The 16,675-nt window shown below is 30.7% G+C and overlaps 1 protein-coding gene across 1 annotated transcript in view; it reads left to right on the forward strand.

Moving 5' to 3' along the window:
* LOC109598630 (suppressor of lurcher protein 1) overlaps positions 1–16,675 on the forward strand; it is a 154,662-nt gene that overhangs the window by 90,514 nt on the left and 47,473 nt on the right. The window contains exon 6 of the mRNA XM_049964787.1: positions 485–699. Coding sequence (XP_049820744.1) covers positions 485–699 — 215 coding nt within the window. The remainder of the gene's footprint in view (positions 1–484; positions 700–16,675) is intronic.

Here is a 16,675-nt window from a genome sequence, read left to right on the forward strand (position 1 = left end):
CACTCTAAACATGCTTTCCAGGAATATAGAACTCGTCTAAGGAACGAGCAATTACACTCGTTGATATATTTCGTAATGTATATGTCACATCCTAAAATACAACTGCATATTCGCCTCCATCAACGAAATAACGTAAAACATCCCATATACATTTCATGGCACCATGATTAATACAAAACTCAGAATGTGGAATAGTTAAACAACAGTTCTCTCGTTAATCATCCACACTATTGTGTTCCCCACTGAATAATTAATTAATAATCCGGCTAAACATTTAACATGTTGTCTTATGTAGTTATTCATTTATCGCAGTTTTCTTGCCTGTGCGAACATCATTTACATTTGCTGAAATATTTAAAATATTAAGTCGAGATTAATATGGATGAATAAGCAATAGGTAGTACTCAAGCAAGACATGAGCCTTTCAGTTTACAGAGACGCTCCAAGTTGAAACTCCACTGAAATGGCTTTAATTTCATTGCAGGTGCATTCGCGGTGATTACGTGAAGGTATTCATGCATCTGGAGAGCGGAGAAGTGAACGAGTACACCCCGTGGGAGACGCTGCTATGCGGAGGCCTCGCCGATATCCCCACAGTGCTCTACTCCTCCGGCCCGGGCCTGGTCCTCGAATTCCACAGCGGAGCCAACACCGGCAACGCCTCCGGATTTTCCGGGACTTTCAAGTTTATAGACAGAAGTAAGTATATTGGTGTACTTTTAGGCGGTAAATTTGCGTTTTCCTGTTTTAATTTTGAATAATCTGCCCGACTGGAAAATATATTAAACGGGCGATAATTTTAAATCAAGAAGGAATTTTAAAAATGGATGTTGCTGCTTAATTGTGTTGGGGAAGGCACGCTCTGTAGCAGGTATATGCATTCTATTTTTACCTTTAATGTAATTAGAAACATTGCAGCAAACTCGGGTAAAAACTTTCATAATTGTCTAGTCATAAATTTCGTACAGGCTTACGTGACCGGAGTAATAGAATTTTCATGTATAGCACACGAAGTTTTATTTTCTAAATAAAAAACGAAACTATATCGGTGGGTAAAAAAGGCGTTTATTTATAAAAGCGCAGAGGCAATTTTAAGAAACGGCGAGTTTACGAAGCAGAATTTAAGGGCACGTCAAACTCGGCTAGAATTTACCACATGCAATAGGTATAAAATGTCCGTTAGTTGAACGTGATAAATTACACCAAATTATTCGGTAGCCGGCTCGCAGGCGTGATTAGTGATGGTAATTGTATAATTTTTCAAGCTCCAACTTTCAAAGGGGTTTTCGCTATTCGCAGCCGGGCAAGGAGGTGTTGCTTTAACTTTTATTAAAGCTACGGAAATTAATTAATGTTTTTAATTGTACAACTGCTATGAAAAATGTGAAAAACCTACGATAAATCTATATACAACAAGTACCCGTCTGCACCTGTAAATTAATTGCAAAACAAAGCTGAACCATTTTCGTGTATTATATAAAATCGTACATACAATCCCATACATCAAATAAAACCGTGATAGAATGGTCCAAGGGAAATCTTCCATCCAACAAAATTGTATGGACCAGTGTATCACATCTCCAACGTATCGCTCCATTCCAGCTGCATGCATAAAGTCAAGCAGCCACACTCAAACAAATTGGACCTCTTTTGTAGCTTAACAATAAACTGCATTTACATAAATCAAACTAGATTCGAAGCTCTGATATTAAAACCACTTCTCTGAATTATTACTCGCCCAAATTTAACCATAATTGGGCTAATATCCGCTTAGCAAATTATTTTAGTCTTGTTCGAGCACTTGTGTATAATAAAAATAAAAATGCCTATTATGTTTAAGCTGTATTTCAGTCCTGTGCTATTACTTCACACATGCACAAAGCTTAAACTAATAATTTTATGTGCATAGCTCGGGCCAAATTAAGCTTCGAGTGTTTGTCATGGAGCAGTACATTTCACAAAAGTGCACTCAAGCTTTATAAATGATTTTAATGTTGTTTGATCTGTCAAATTAACGAGGTTCATTTAGACCAAAGAACAATGGAGAAATGAAAAATTAGCACATTCTGTTTGTGTTCTCGCATAGATCAAGCTCAGCAAAAATTCACCCCGAGTTCACATATTAATTAATTTAATCTAGTGACGATAAATTAATAAAATTAGTGTTCGATTAAATCATCTTGTGGAAATAACATGAATATGTTGTTGGCCAATTTGATTTATGTCATTGTCATATTTGCAGTGGAATGGCCCGATTCATGCGTCATGGTGATTTATTAGTTGATGGAATGAATGGAGTTGTCTTTCAATGTTAGACAACGCTAACGATTTTGTGTCCGGTCAAAATCATAAATTCCTAAATTATGGACCTAATAATTTAAAACGAGTTGTACTAAATAAGTTAGATTTTCAACTGAAGTAATCTCGTATGTCATGGGAAATATTCCTGGTTTGAGTATAATGTCTTGCCCGGGTTTAACGTGAAATTAAATGAAAGCAGGTTCTGTAAGTATGTTGGAAAATTAGGGTTGATTTTGATCCACTCAACACAATCCGATTATTGTCAAAATTTAATATGTCCCAATCCTGCCTGGTTGTTAATCTTTGAATTCCTCAGAAGGATTTAATTACTTCTCTTTGAAGTAACACTCCATATTCTCCTATTGTGACCTGTTTTAACAGTTTAGTTGATTAAATCTTGTTACAAAGTCTAAAGACCCTTTCTTTAATGCTTTTAAAATCATTTGGTTTGTAATATATATGGAAGGATTCAAACATAACAGCAACAAGGCATGATTCAATAAATCGAGAAGGCGTTCAAATATGCAGAAAAGTAAAGACTGCAACTCTGCAAGCATAAGACCGTTTTATAAATAGTGCGCGGTAAAGTGTCTGTTTTCCCGTTTCGCATTTTCTTTTCCACAAAGAGAGCAGGACGAAGAGAAAATGTTTCATACATTAAGCACAAATGCCGGAGGCGTTCAGCAATCGCATAACGGATGCCAGGATGCAATGGAGGTTACACAACTCCTCATGCATTATTTCAGATTTGCACCTTGTTTGCTTTAACCCCCAATTAGGCGACTGAACATTGCAATAGTTTCCCAACTACGTTCATAATGCACGAATAAATTACCCCTCGATGTTCCTTTTGCCGTTTCCCCAAACGAAAACTCCTCGTAAATATGCGAGATCAAAGTGCACGTGTGTTTCAACTCTGGCTGGCACATTCAAATCTCGCACCTACATCGTTATCTATCAGCGCGCGTAATTTGCAATTAGTGTAAATATGCTTTATGCATTAAATGGATTTGTGTGTTGAGTTTCTGTGGTAGTTTCAATTGTGCAAAAACTACTTCTATTGGAAGTAAGACAATTAACGTAATCTGCTCATTCAATTTTGATAATAGTCATTGTTTCTAGTACACCATTAAAACTTTTTAACCAAAAGAAAAAGGCTTGAATGCAGGAAATTCGTCTTTGGATCAGATATGCGTATGACACGCTTGAGCATCCGTTGGCATTCAGCTGTGAATTGGGGCATTGTTCGAAGACTCGTATTTAACTGGAATAGCTAGTCTACATTAGTTTTACGCAGTGTGAAGCCATTAGAAATTCACAGGCATACTCTGAGTACATTCTTAGCTCCAACCTTCGCGCCCGGAACCCCATAATTAATCCGCGTGCTCGAGATAATTGTTTCATTCCGGTTTCCTACCTGTTAGACTCGATACTAGATGCAATCTTGGCGCTGTTATGATTGTGGCACCCCCGTTGTTCTGTTATCTCGCGGTCTCGAACGGCGTGTGGTTTAATATTATCCCCCTTTCCCAATATGTAAACCTGTAATCCGGATAGTATGCCTGTGTTGTATTAAAGGCACGTGAAGTAAATCAGCTTGCTTTGGACGTAAATCCTTAAAATGAGGATTTATTAACCCCCGATGAGTACGTGGAAATGTCGCCGAGGAAGTCAACATTTTATATTAGTCTATAAGTAAATGTAATCTAATACAAAGCATTAATTCTGTGAGGTAATCCTAAAACAAGGCGTTCCAAGTAGGTTTCTAATGGCCGCTTTATTAGTTTTAAACGACGTCAAGAAAGCTGACTGCTCCCCGAATAATAATGCTGTTATCGTAAAGCACGCTGATACGATTACTACCCAATATCGAGGAATTCTAATAGCCGAAGCCATTGAAAACTCACGTATTTCGCCAGGCAATGAGCCGTGTTTTATAACGGAGAAAATAAGTTTGCATATGCGTTTGAACTGAGACACTTTAAAAAAGTTCTAAGCGGTATAAAAGCAGATGAGGCAGGCAAAATAAGTTAATTCAATGTATGGAGTAAAGTACCATTCAAGATTTAGCGTAATGGTTTTAGTACACGAGAGAAGAAATTCCTTTTGACATAACTTAAAATTATATTATTACTTGTTTTTACTCGAGATAAAGAAACACTGTTCAAACTTAATTAAATTACACGTTTTAACAAGTTGTGTGAAATTACAAAGTGTGATTTACTTTGTAAGTTTCATTTCAAATGGAGTTTCAGTTATTGTTACGTTTTACTTAAAACATATTTAGGTTTTTGTTGTTTTAACACTGCAAATTTTTTATGAAATAATATTACATAACATAATATTATCCTCATGAATGTTAACTGAAATAAAAGTTCTTTATTCGTTTTTTATAATATTATATATTTTTTCTTTGATTTTAATAGATTTGTTATTGTGAAAAACCTTTTCGCTTTTAGATTAATTGTACATTCTTATTCCACAAAATGAATGATCAGGTTTCTGTTGATTCCCTGCGGTTTACTCAGTTTGTATTCGTGTTTCCCCGTCTTACATTATTCAACACTTCGTAATGAATAATTTAAATCTTCAGATTACCTCCACATAAAATTGTTTAAAATAAAATTTTTACATTTTCATACTGGTTTTGTTATGTCTACATGACATGAAAATTACGTGAACCAACAAAGTGTATGCATACAAAATATACCATAACTAGACAAAATCATTATGTGAATTTAGTAATATATAAATCATACCAATTGAAAACCAATTTAAAATATCGATTTTAAATTTAATAGAGTCACGCATATGAAAAATGTAACAAGAATTGGATTAAGGTGAAATCAAATTTATTTTTAATCATTGCACATTTTGTTTTATATTTTCTAAAACTTCAGTTATTTTAAAATTTAAATATCAGTTTAAAAATTAAATTAATATTTTTGTGCAAATATGCTTTAGAAATATAAATATAATAAAATTGTAAAATGTTTATTGTTTTATATTTTTATGGATATTTGATTTTATAGGTAAATAATGTTTATTAGTTACCTTTTATTTTGTATTTATTTTTCAGGAGCTTTTATATTTATGTTCTGTTCAAATACACAATAGAGGCCATAATTAAAGCAACTTATTAAAATATATTAAAAATATGAGCTGTACGTGAATTAGACACTAGTACCGAATAATATTTATTAATTTTTTTGTTATCAAGATGGAGAGAAATAAGTGACTGCTAAGAGTTTACGGCTATCAATTATTATTAATAAGTAGAAGACACAAAAAAATAATCTAATTTTTTCGTTAACAGAAATTAAAGCCAACCTGTAGGAAATGGGACTTGCTGAAATTAGTTCAAGGACTGCTAGACCACAGAACAGTACAGCCTAGGTGTACATTGGGGAAATAGTCGTTTCTATGCCACAGATATAGACCAAAATTATAGAAGAAAACGGATGTTATAAAAAATGTGAATGATAAATTAAATAAGAGAATTAATTATTAAAAATCCCTTTCAAAAGTTGCTATAATTAAGTCCAGCTCAATTCAGAAAAATATTAGTATAAGTATTTTATAGAATAAAAATATAATAAATAGTTTCTGAAATTTGTATAAAACAATAGTAAATTAATTTTTATATTAATTATAAAGTTATTATAAGAGTTAACATTAAATAAAAGAGTTACCAGCTAAAATATATTGTTCCAAGAAATTAATGCATCACCTATAATTTTGTAAATAAATTTTTCTATTTAAGTAAATAGTGCATTTTTTGTATCAATTTTGGAATACTCTCGTATATGACTTTTAATATATGTGTAAACGTATTTACAAGACATTTAGTAATGCAGGATAATGTACAATCACACACAGTCCATGTTGTCCAAAATTATATTGATGGAGTTGCTGGAGTACTATGGCCTGGCCAGCTCACAACCCTTAACCCAATAGAACATATCTAGAATATTCTTGGAACACGTTTAAGGGACCATCCTAACCGTCCGAATAACTTAGACGATGTGGAGCGTCTTCTACTCGAAAAAATGAGAGAATATGGACCAAAATAAAATTCGAACTCACATTTTGCGTATAAACAGAAGTTGTGAGGCTGTCATTGGCGTTGAAAATACCCCATATTAAGTTCAAATTTTTTTATAAACATCTAATTTTGTTTGTTTTTAATTTATTTAGAAAAACAATATTTGTTTAGATTTTTTGTAACAATTATAAATAAAAACCTATTTTTAAATAAATATACGATGATTGTATATGTTTATTTTTCCCGTTTTCAGAAAATATTAATAATAATTAATTATTAATGTTAATTTCTTGGAATATTGTATTTTACATTTTAAAAAGTTGCTGCAATAATAACCATTACGGTATATGTCAGTTTTATCAGTGGGGCATGCTTCAATTTCAAGGTTGCTTGAACCTACATAAAAGACTGTCCCTTTATTAGGGCCGTAAGTTCATTTTATACGAAATTAGTTTAAATAGTAGATTTAAACATCCCTAATGCCATGTCAGTCTGGTAAAGTTGCAACGAGCTTAAACCCTTCTCAAAGTTACCTACGCACTTCCGGCAAACACCCGTAAAAGGATTACGGAAATAAAAGTTCAGGTTTTATTACTCTTTGTGTACCAACGTGGGGCTCTTAACGGGTCACGGCTAAGTCGCATTAACTTGCCATTCACCGAAAGTCAGCCAACGTAAAGTCGAGCAATCCTGCAATTCTTATGTGCAAATTAGTGTGCGTTTGACGCAAAGAAAAAAGGGTTTAACGAATTATTCACGGCGACCAATCAAAATCGTTTTATTAACGAAGGGCCGCGGATTAGCCGCAAGAAAAATAACCAATCTAATATATTGATGGCATTTGAAGAGGAATTGTCGCAAATCAACAATATAAGCAGAATAAATTGCGGTCTTCGTGACGCGCATTATTACGGTAAGCATGTTGCCCTATTTGCTACATACCCTCAGAGAACGTTTTTATTACGACAAAGAGTGTGAAGTGAAAATTTATTAGTTTTAGTCGTACGACGTGATGGGGTTCGTAATTCCATTCGAAAAATGCGGACCAAAGACCTGGGTCATACATCAAGACGAGATTTATTTTTCATTCGTATTTTTGTTTAGTACGACTGAAGGTTGAACAACCATAAAGTTGCGAGGTGAAATAAACCCTAATGACGTGAAACAATTTATACTGAATTGTGTCAAGTTTCACCGCTTTACCTTCCTAGCGGTATTAGTTGTTGTTTTTTTTCTCTATTCGAACTAAAACAGTTGTATGGTACACTTAAACAATGCAGAAAAGTTTTCAAAAATATAAATGAATTATTTATATATTCAATGTACTTATAAGTTATCGGACAGGCGGTGGAAAACTTGAAGACAAATTGAGTAAACTGTACAGAATCAGCAAAAACTCGCTCTTACAATTTGCGAAATAAGAAACTCCAATTAGTATAAAAACAAGAAGATTTTCGCTAACAACAAATCCAATAAAGCTGACTGAATGTGCTTTTATTATACCGACGTAGCGTTTTTATATTTACATTGAAAACATTTTTGAATCCACTAATTGAAACTTGTGATTTAATTAAGTGCGTTTTGATGCCCCTAAATTTAAAATTATGTTATGAGAATTATTCTTTATGATGTAAAATTTATTTTCTCATCCATTCGTTATATTTTCAGGTATTATATGTTATAATCTCAATTAAAAAATACAAAATACTAATGTATTGAAAAAATCAAACAAATGTTATTACTTTATTTTTCTAAAAACGACAGCTATTATTTTTTCAGTCGTTTAATCCAACATTTAATGTTTGTATTTTTTACCCCACAAAAATTCTAAAATTTGTACATGTATATTTTTGGTCAAATATTTGAAGTAACTCAAAGCGAAAATTTTAAATAATAATTTTAATTCAAATTAAAAAAATAATTTGATGCATACAATTTATCATCATTTTAAACTAATGTATTGTTTGTTTTTCTAAAAGAAATACATTTTAATTTGGTAATTTAATTAATTTAATTAATTTGAATAAACAAAGTGGTAAACATTTTTAAAAATAATACTTTGAATAGTTTACACATGAAACCGTGTATCTATTCAAACACACCAATAAAATATAAAGTATCACTAAATAAACTAATCTGTTCAAACATGCGTCAAATACAGTCAAAGCAAAATTTCTAGTCAGTGGCACAGAACAAACTATTATAAACAATTTATATTTTTTTACAATTCACATTCTGAATAAGTTTTCATTAATTTTTCAATTAATTTGTTTGAATAGGATGTTGTGAATTTTTTTTGATTTAAACGAATTAATTGGAATGAAAATGTTTTTCCCTGTTTTAAATTAATTGATAACCTTCAAAAATTCCAGTCCCCAGTCACATTAAATTAGTTGGAACTATTTTTTTTTTTAACAAATTTTGTCAGCTAGGACTGAATGATGAATGAATTGGAACAAACATGTATTTGTACGTTGTTTTCAAATAATTGGATTACTATAATTTCTGCGCTTTTGTTTTTGAGCATAATTCATTTAAATTAAATGATAAAATTTATCATGGCAAAATTTCTGTGTTAATTTGAAAAGATTTACGAATCCACTGGAACATAACATGCTAATAATTGTTTCACGAAACTCCATTCTTCGTTATTCAATGTAAAGGCATAAATCCATTTGTAACGACGCTTAGACAACGGTTGTGTGGAGGAAATAGTTCCCGAACATATTTGCAAACTACGTTGGCCACGGCCTTTTCTCCAGCATACTAAGTTTACTTCTACATTAAAAGTGCAGTCAGATCAAAGTTTCCGAAACTTGCAACAACACTCGGGACCAATACTGCAGCTACCGAACATTCCCCAAATCATTTGTAATATACAGGAAGCCTAAAGTTTATACTTGAGCGAATTTATAACAAAACATTTCTATGGTTGTGGACTTTTATATTGAAATAAAGAATCTCGTTGGGCACAAAGGACCGGGCGCTCCTGTTGCGGCAACAATTTTGTCGGCATTCTGAACATACATTGACATCGTTGTGTCTGTTTAATAAATTACGTAGACTGTAATAAATTAATTGAGTTATACGTTTTGGGTTGTCGCAGCAAATTCCACACGATAAACACAACGGTAATTTCATCAATATAATCATATTTTCGCGGAAACACACCAACTGGTTTGTTGCATACGAAATTACACATTATGTCAAATTTTCCAATGCACATCGACGCTTCAATCGCTCGATTGCGTAATACAATTAATATAATTCGCTTTTTGTTTACGTTGCTGTCAGCATACCAATCGAATCCCTCATGGATATTACGCCTCTTTTTGACCTATCGCCAACATAAACAGAGACAAAGTTCGGATGGATATAACTGGAAGGCGTGCCTTTCTTGAATAATTCCGCATTCAGTCTCTGCGACTACTTCAATATTGCAACTCCCTTAATGAGGTTTACCGTAGACTCCGGTGGGGAGGTTATAGTTTAATTTGGCCGAGATAATGGAATAAGGATGAAATATTCCTCATATTTTCAGATGAGAGTGATAATTGAGTTTTCGCGTATCAAATTCGTGGGACGCGTGAAATTAATTTCGTATCCAACCAAAAACAGATTGGCCTTGCTCTCCCTTAAGAAATGAAAGTAATTTATTTTTTCGAATCGACGCCTTCACGTTGGTGGTTGGTTCAAGCAAAGGGGACTTTCTTAGGTTAGGTTAAGTCCCTACTTATTACTTTATTAAAATTAGCTCTTGGTAGAAGAAAAAATCAACAGAAGAAACCATGTTTTATGATGATAGAATGAATCCCGGCGGAATTAAATTTGCTCTTCGGACAATTAAGAATGGAGGGAGTTTTTGAGGCATCCGCTTGTAAAATTTATGGGGGTTATATTCCGGTCAAGAGGGACGCACCTTCGGTCCCGACGCGATCTCATGCATTCTTGAACAGGCCACGTGTTTACATGCCGAGATTTAGGCCTCCATTAAGTGCTTCCTGATTAATTTTCGAGCGTTTTCCGACGAATTATTTAATATTTAGTAAATTTAACTGTGTGCGCCAGTTCTCATCGCGTTCGGAACTGTGTCGATGCGTGTTAATACGTTAATTTAATTTCGGGACGTGTTCGAGTTGGTAAAACAATAAAGGCGAAGCCGTGCCAGTTCATGAAATATTCGTGGGCAAAACTACCTGAATGAGTTTACAATGAGCACTCAAAGTGAAGGGATGGAAAATAATAGAATTAGGCATCAGGAGTGGCCGATAAAGAAAATCTGTTGTCTGATTAAGAATGCATGAGACCGACTCCTCGAAGGTGTGCGCGGGATACTTGACCGTATTTCACGAACAACCCACACTCAACTGCCGCCGATATAAATTTAAACACCACTTGAAAACAAAATATCGCCGACTGCGCCCGTAATCTTACGGGTTCGGCGCTTTAACTTCCAGGTTATGTGCACGTTTACCGGCGCTTTAAAAATGCGGGAAGGACTCGAGAACAGGAAATGATTGGTGGAAATATTCGATTTATAACTGAATTATAGACAACACTGAAAAGAAAATTCCCTCTTTCTTCATTTGTTTGGAAATAAAGGAAATTTATAAAAGTTAAATTGTTTTCAAAAAGTTGCAAAACAAAGGAGAACAAATAATTAGTAATTTTAAAAGTCTAGTAAAAAGATAAATCTAAATGATTTTCAGACAAAAAAATCTATATATTGAGCAACAATTTTTTTTCAAAATATTCTACTAAAATTTTAAATTTAAAAAAATGTCTATTTTTACAGTTTTCGTTGAATATAATATTTTTCAAAATATTCTACTCTCGACGCATCAGAAGAGAAAAATTATTTTAAAAATTTTAAATTTAAAATATGCCGATTTTTACAGTTTTCGCTAAAAATTTTTATGAAAAAAATTGTTATACTATATGCTTATTTTTTTTCAAAAAGTTCATCAAAAATTTAAAAGAATGTTGATAACGTAATTTTTCAACTTCATATGAATTTTAGAAATTTTTTATTAAAGTGAGGTTACACTTTTTATATCACAAAAAATCAAATAATCAATATTTTCTCATGTCTTGGTAAAAAAAATCAAAATTTCTTAGAGAAAAATTAAAATTAAATTTGCACAATACTGATTTTTGACGTTTTTCGTTGAAATTTTTATGAACAAATTTTATTATACTGCATGCATATTTTTGTTTTCAAAATGCTCATCAAAAATAGTACATGCCTATTTTTTCCAGAAAATTCATCAAGAGTAGAATATAGAAAAAAGAAATAAAAACCTAACCTAACTAAAATCCAGTAATTTGTATTAAATTTAATAAAATAATACTTTTATTTATATATTTATTTTTTTTTTTCATGAATTCTCATTTTTTATATAGTTTATTTCCTTATTATTAATTTTCAATAATTTCCCAAAATTTTGACTGAAAAAATTCAAATTTTTAATATTCCGTTTTCCTAGTTATTTTTTATATTTATATTATATATACGTTTTTAGAAATCCATGATCTTGTTTATTTAAAAAAAATGTTTTTGTATTTTTTAAATTAATAATAATTTTTCTCAAAGATTTCATTTCATAAAAATTGAAAAATTACATTATTGACAATTTTTATTTATTTATTATTATTATTATGGAAAAATATTTTTAATGATCTTTCTGAAAAAAATAGGTTAGGTTAGATTAGATTCAGTTAGGTTTCTATTTCTTTTTTTTTTAATATTGTATTTTTGATAAACTTTCTGAAAAAGTAGACATACACCATAAAAAAGAATTTTCATAAACATTTCAAGAAAGTACGTAGTATATTAGTATTGTTCAAATTTAAAATTAATATGTCTCTAAGAAATTTTTATTTAGTTCTTTATCTCGCCTAATAATAAAAAAAATGTTTTTTTTTATGTTATAAAAACTGTTAATTTTTCAAAAATTCATAAAGTATTGAAAAATTACTTTATCGACATTTTTTTTTTTTGAAATATGCTATTTTTAATGAATATTTTATAATAGGCATGTAAAATGTGTATAAAAAAAGGTTTCACAGAAATTTCAAGAAAAAAAAAACGCAAAAATTATCATTTTTTCAAATTTAAAATTAATTTTCTCTATGAAATCTTAATTTTTTTATTTGATCAAAACATATTGTTTAATATGCCGAAGAATAAAATATTTTGAGAAAATATGTAAAAATGTCGTTTTTTTGATTATTTATATACAAAAAACAATTACCGTAAAAATAACAATTTTGTTTCTTTGTATGTATTTACAAATGGCGCACGCGATCAATCCCTTGAATATAAATAATTCAGCAAACACATAAAAACAGAATGGTATATTTTATGACCTCATAAATTGCAATTAATTGCTAATTATTATTATTTATGTGTATTACCATAAACAAGTATAAAATAGTATTTTAATCCTTTACACAATTAATATTAACAAAAGCTGTTGTAAAGTGACACTTCAATCAAAAAGGGACTGTGATCGTTTACCAGTTAATTCCCCCGGTGAATCGATAAATACCGCCAAATCCTGTCATTTATCCGTGAAGTGTGCCGGAGAAACTTTACGCAAATGTTTAATAATACATCAATACATACTGAATGCAGATATTATAATCCTGGTACAGCGAGGTGCTGGTTTAAAATTCCGTTAAAATCAGTGTTTAACCTCGCTGGCTTATGTGTCTATTTAATGTCCTTAATGTTTACCTTTACCAAATGGCAACAATAATAAAAAATTATTGTGGCTTATATAAAAAAATTGATATTGATGAAAATGGTCATATCGTTGCAAAGTGGAAATGGATTTATAATTATATTTAATTAAATCCGTTCATGAAGTGATTTTATAATTTCACTGCATTAAATTGTTGTAATTTCAATACATATAAATTAGTGGGTCACATACTTTTGAATTATTCCAAAAATATTTGCTAACATTAATTAAAATCCAATTTTCAGTTGCTGAAAAATTTCAATTTGGCCGTGTTTGTATCTGCATAAATTAAAATGAGATTTATTTTCAGTCAAATTGTGACATATTAAAACCCAATAAACCCCAAAATTAAACTTCATTATAATTTCAAAAAACAAAATTCATTGTACTTGAAATCGGGACAAATAAATGTACAAAAAACAAAATGTCTGCAAACATAAATTAATTTTATACGAGGTAATAATCAACAGCCTTTAAATCTTTCATTTTATAAATATACTATTTTTAAATTACGCCAAAAGTATTAGTTAATATTAATTAATATACACCCATTTTCAGGTATTGAAAAATTTCAATTTGACTGATTTTGTATTTGCATTAATGAGTCACACATTTTTACATTTTTTATCTGCATATATCAACTCCACATTTATTTTCATTCAAATTGAATCCAATAAATCCCAAAATTAAACTTCATTTTAACATCAAAAAATAAAATTTCTTCCTCTATGAAAATTGAGAAAACATGAATAATATCATCATGTAAATAAAACTACGATATATTACATGTATGTTTACCAACTCGAAACCAAATACATCTGTATGAATGTGATTGGTCGTAGGAAGTTCTTTATTGAACTTGAGGTAGACAATAAATCTAAATAGGGAGTATATTGTGTTTGTGAAAGAAACCAATTTCGAAACATATTCATGAAAGAATTGTGTACAAGTTTTTTTCATATTTGAAAGGTCGTGAAATTACAATAAACCTCTCTGTATTATTTTCAGAATTAACTTCATGTTACCACAACGATGCTTTTGTATTGTATGTTTTCTGCCACCAATCATCATAAAAAAAAACATCCGAACAACCTTATCTTTATAATGTCTTTAGGCATATACAGTAAAGTTATTTTACAACTTCTTTGTGAGGCTGATCTTAAGGAGAACATTATCCAGTTTTATTTACATTTTATTTAAATTTAAATTAGTTTCTTTCTCGTGAAATTAGTATTTACTGCAGTATTTTTCTGAGTTTTATGATTTCAACAAAGTCGGACATATTCTTTGTGAAATAAGGATAATAGTTGTGTTACATCAGGATTAAAATGAGTGTGAATTAGTATTACAGTTTGGCCATAAATTGTAAAAGCATTAGGATATTTATGTGCAAAGCTTAGTGCCATATAAGATGTATAACCCACTCAAAACAATAGAAAATACCACTAGCCGAAATCCTTTCAGATTTATGGCTAGTTTCCGATGTTCAACTTAATTTTATTTCAAGCATACGATCTAACGAAATCTGTCTTTATGAAACTGTTTTAATATTTGACTTGAGATTTTTGATGTTGAATTTCTTGAACAGACTGCGATATTTTCAATTAAGAGTTATATAATATTTTCTTTGAAAAAGACTGAAAATAAGCTTCTGCTTTTGAATAAAATTTAATTGCAAAAATAAAACAAAACTTCTGGGCTTTGAAATGTTGCACTGAATGAAATACGATGTAATGTTAATAATGGACGTTAACGTTCAAAAATGCGTGGACGTTATTTGTAGTCGTCAAACAAAAATACTTTAAATGACAGCCGAATTTGAGGCGTCAAAATTTTAAAATAAGGCACCGCAGCCCAATAAATTTTAAACCGCCCCATAAATTTATTATATTTATAAATATATTTTAGTGACACTAACACGCCTGGAAATATTTACATTTGTTTTTGCAAGTCTGGCGGCCATGTCATGGGTGAATTTTATTATGTGTGTTTATGTCGTTGATTTATGTGACATTACTGCAGCACTTACTTAAACTTGATAAATGTATATCAACACATATATTCACGGCGCTCAGAATTTATACCAACACCGACACAACGTCAAATTCTCCTTCGTTTGTTGAATTTATTTTGTTCAGTCGTTTTCCTTATGTATTCCCACTACATTGTTTTAATATGTTTCTTTTTTAATTCAAGTTTTGCATGCAATATTTATAATGGATACAAGCCATTAGTTTTTATTTTGGCAAGGGTAACTGAGTTAATGTTCTGTCAATCAGTGTATTTCAAATCCAGGCATTTAACTGAGTAGTATAAATTTGGCTGTTTTATAGGCAATTAAAAATAAAGTCTGCTTTTGAGTAGTAGATTTAATTGAATTGAGTTCTTTAGAACACAATTAAACGTCGTTTGATGAATTAGTTAGATCAATGTAAAGCAGATAAAACTGAATAAAATTCATATTTTATGTTTTGCTAATGTTACTGATTGTTTAAATTATTTTATTCCCTTTTATTACACGTAATAATTCAAAGCTGTAACGTCCATAAAAATGTAATTTAACTTTATTAATGCAATTAAATTTCACACTGCAGAAACATGCTGGCTTATTCTCCGCAACTTTTCAAACGAAATTTTAAATAAATGCTTAATGGGAAATATTTTATACCGTTTGTTCCTTTTACAAACAGCAATGCTGTCCCGGGAGCCTTTAAATTAAATAATATGGCAAAATCATTAAATTATTTGCAACCGCTCCATTCAGTTTCTATTCCTTTATGAGTAACATTTCAAAGACAAAAGTAAATATTATAATTGACGACGTCTCTACTTCATCCAAGTTGATATCAAATTTAAAAATAATTATGTTCATTTAAATTAAGAAATATTAAACGTTAATAATACTGATAACAATTTAAAAAGTTTTTGTCTCTTTTGACTTCATTAGTACAAGTAATTTAATCTTACAACCATTCATTTCGCTGAAACATTAAAAAGCGAACACAATGTAAAAATTATTGCTCGTCGCTGTATAAAATAATTAAATTTCCTGTAGTGAATTCAATTACCACAATAAAATTTAAAAATGAACATTTTAAATGGAACTAGTGCCAACTGTAAGTTTTATAAAAACGCAACACAACGTGCAGCAAATACAGCTTTTTACTCCGTTCTAAGTTTAATGATACCATTACAGCGCACGCTGTAACGAGCATGGGTTTACATCATTTAGGGGAGTTACTAAATTTTTTAATGGTGCATATGCTCATAACAAAGTAATACATTTTCCTGTTTAATTAATGCGGTTATTTTGTTTCGTTTGCATAATCAGCAAATAGGCGAAACTTATGGGATATTTGCGCATAAGAATTTATTTGTTTGTCATCCCGTGCAGTTTTCCGTGTGTGACGATTTAAAAAAACATTAATTCAGTGGCAGATAATGTGTCACGTCGCAGTATATTTAAGTTTGTTTTCTCAGTTTTATTCGAGTTCCCCAGTTTCATAAATATGAATATAATTCTCCCTGTTGTTTGCCTGAAAATTCAAATTACACCATTTTATTTACTTAAAAACTAGATTAT

This window comes from Aethina tumida, chromosome 3 (genome assembly GCF_024364675.1).
Source record: "Aethina tumida isolate Nest 87 chromosome 3, icAetTumi1.1, whole genome shotgun sequence".
NCBI lineage: Eukaryota > Metazoa > Arthropoda > Insecta > Coleoptera > Nitidulidae > Aethina > Aethina tumida.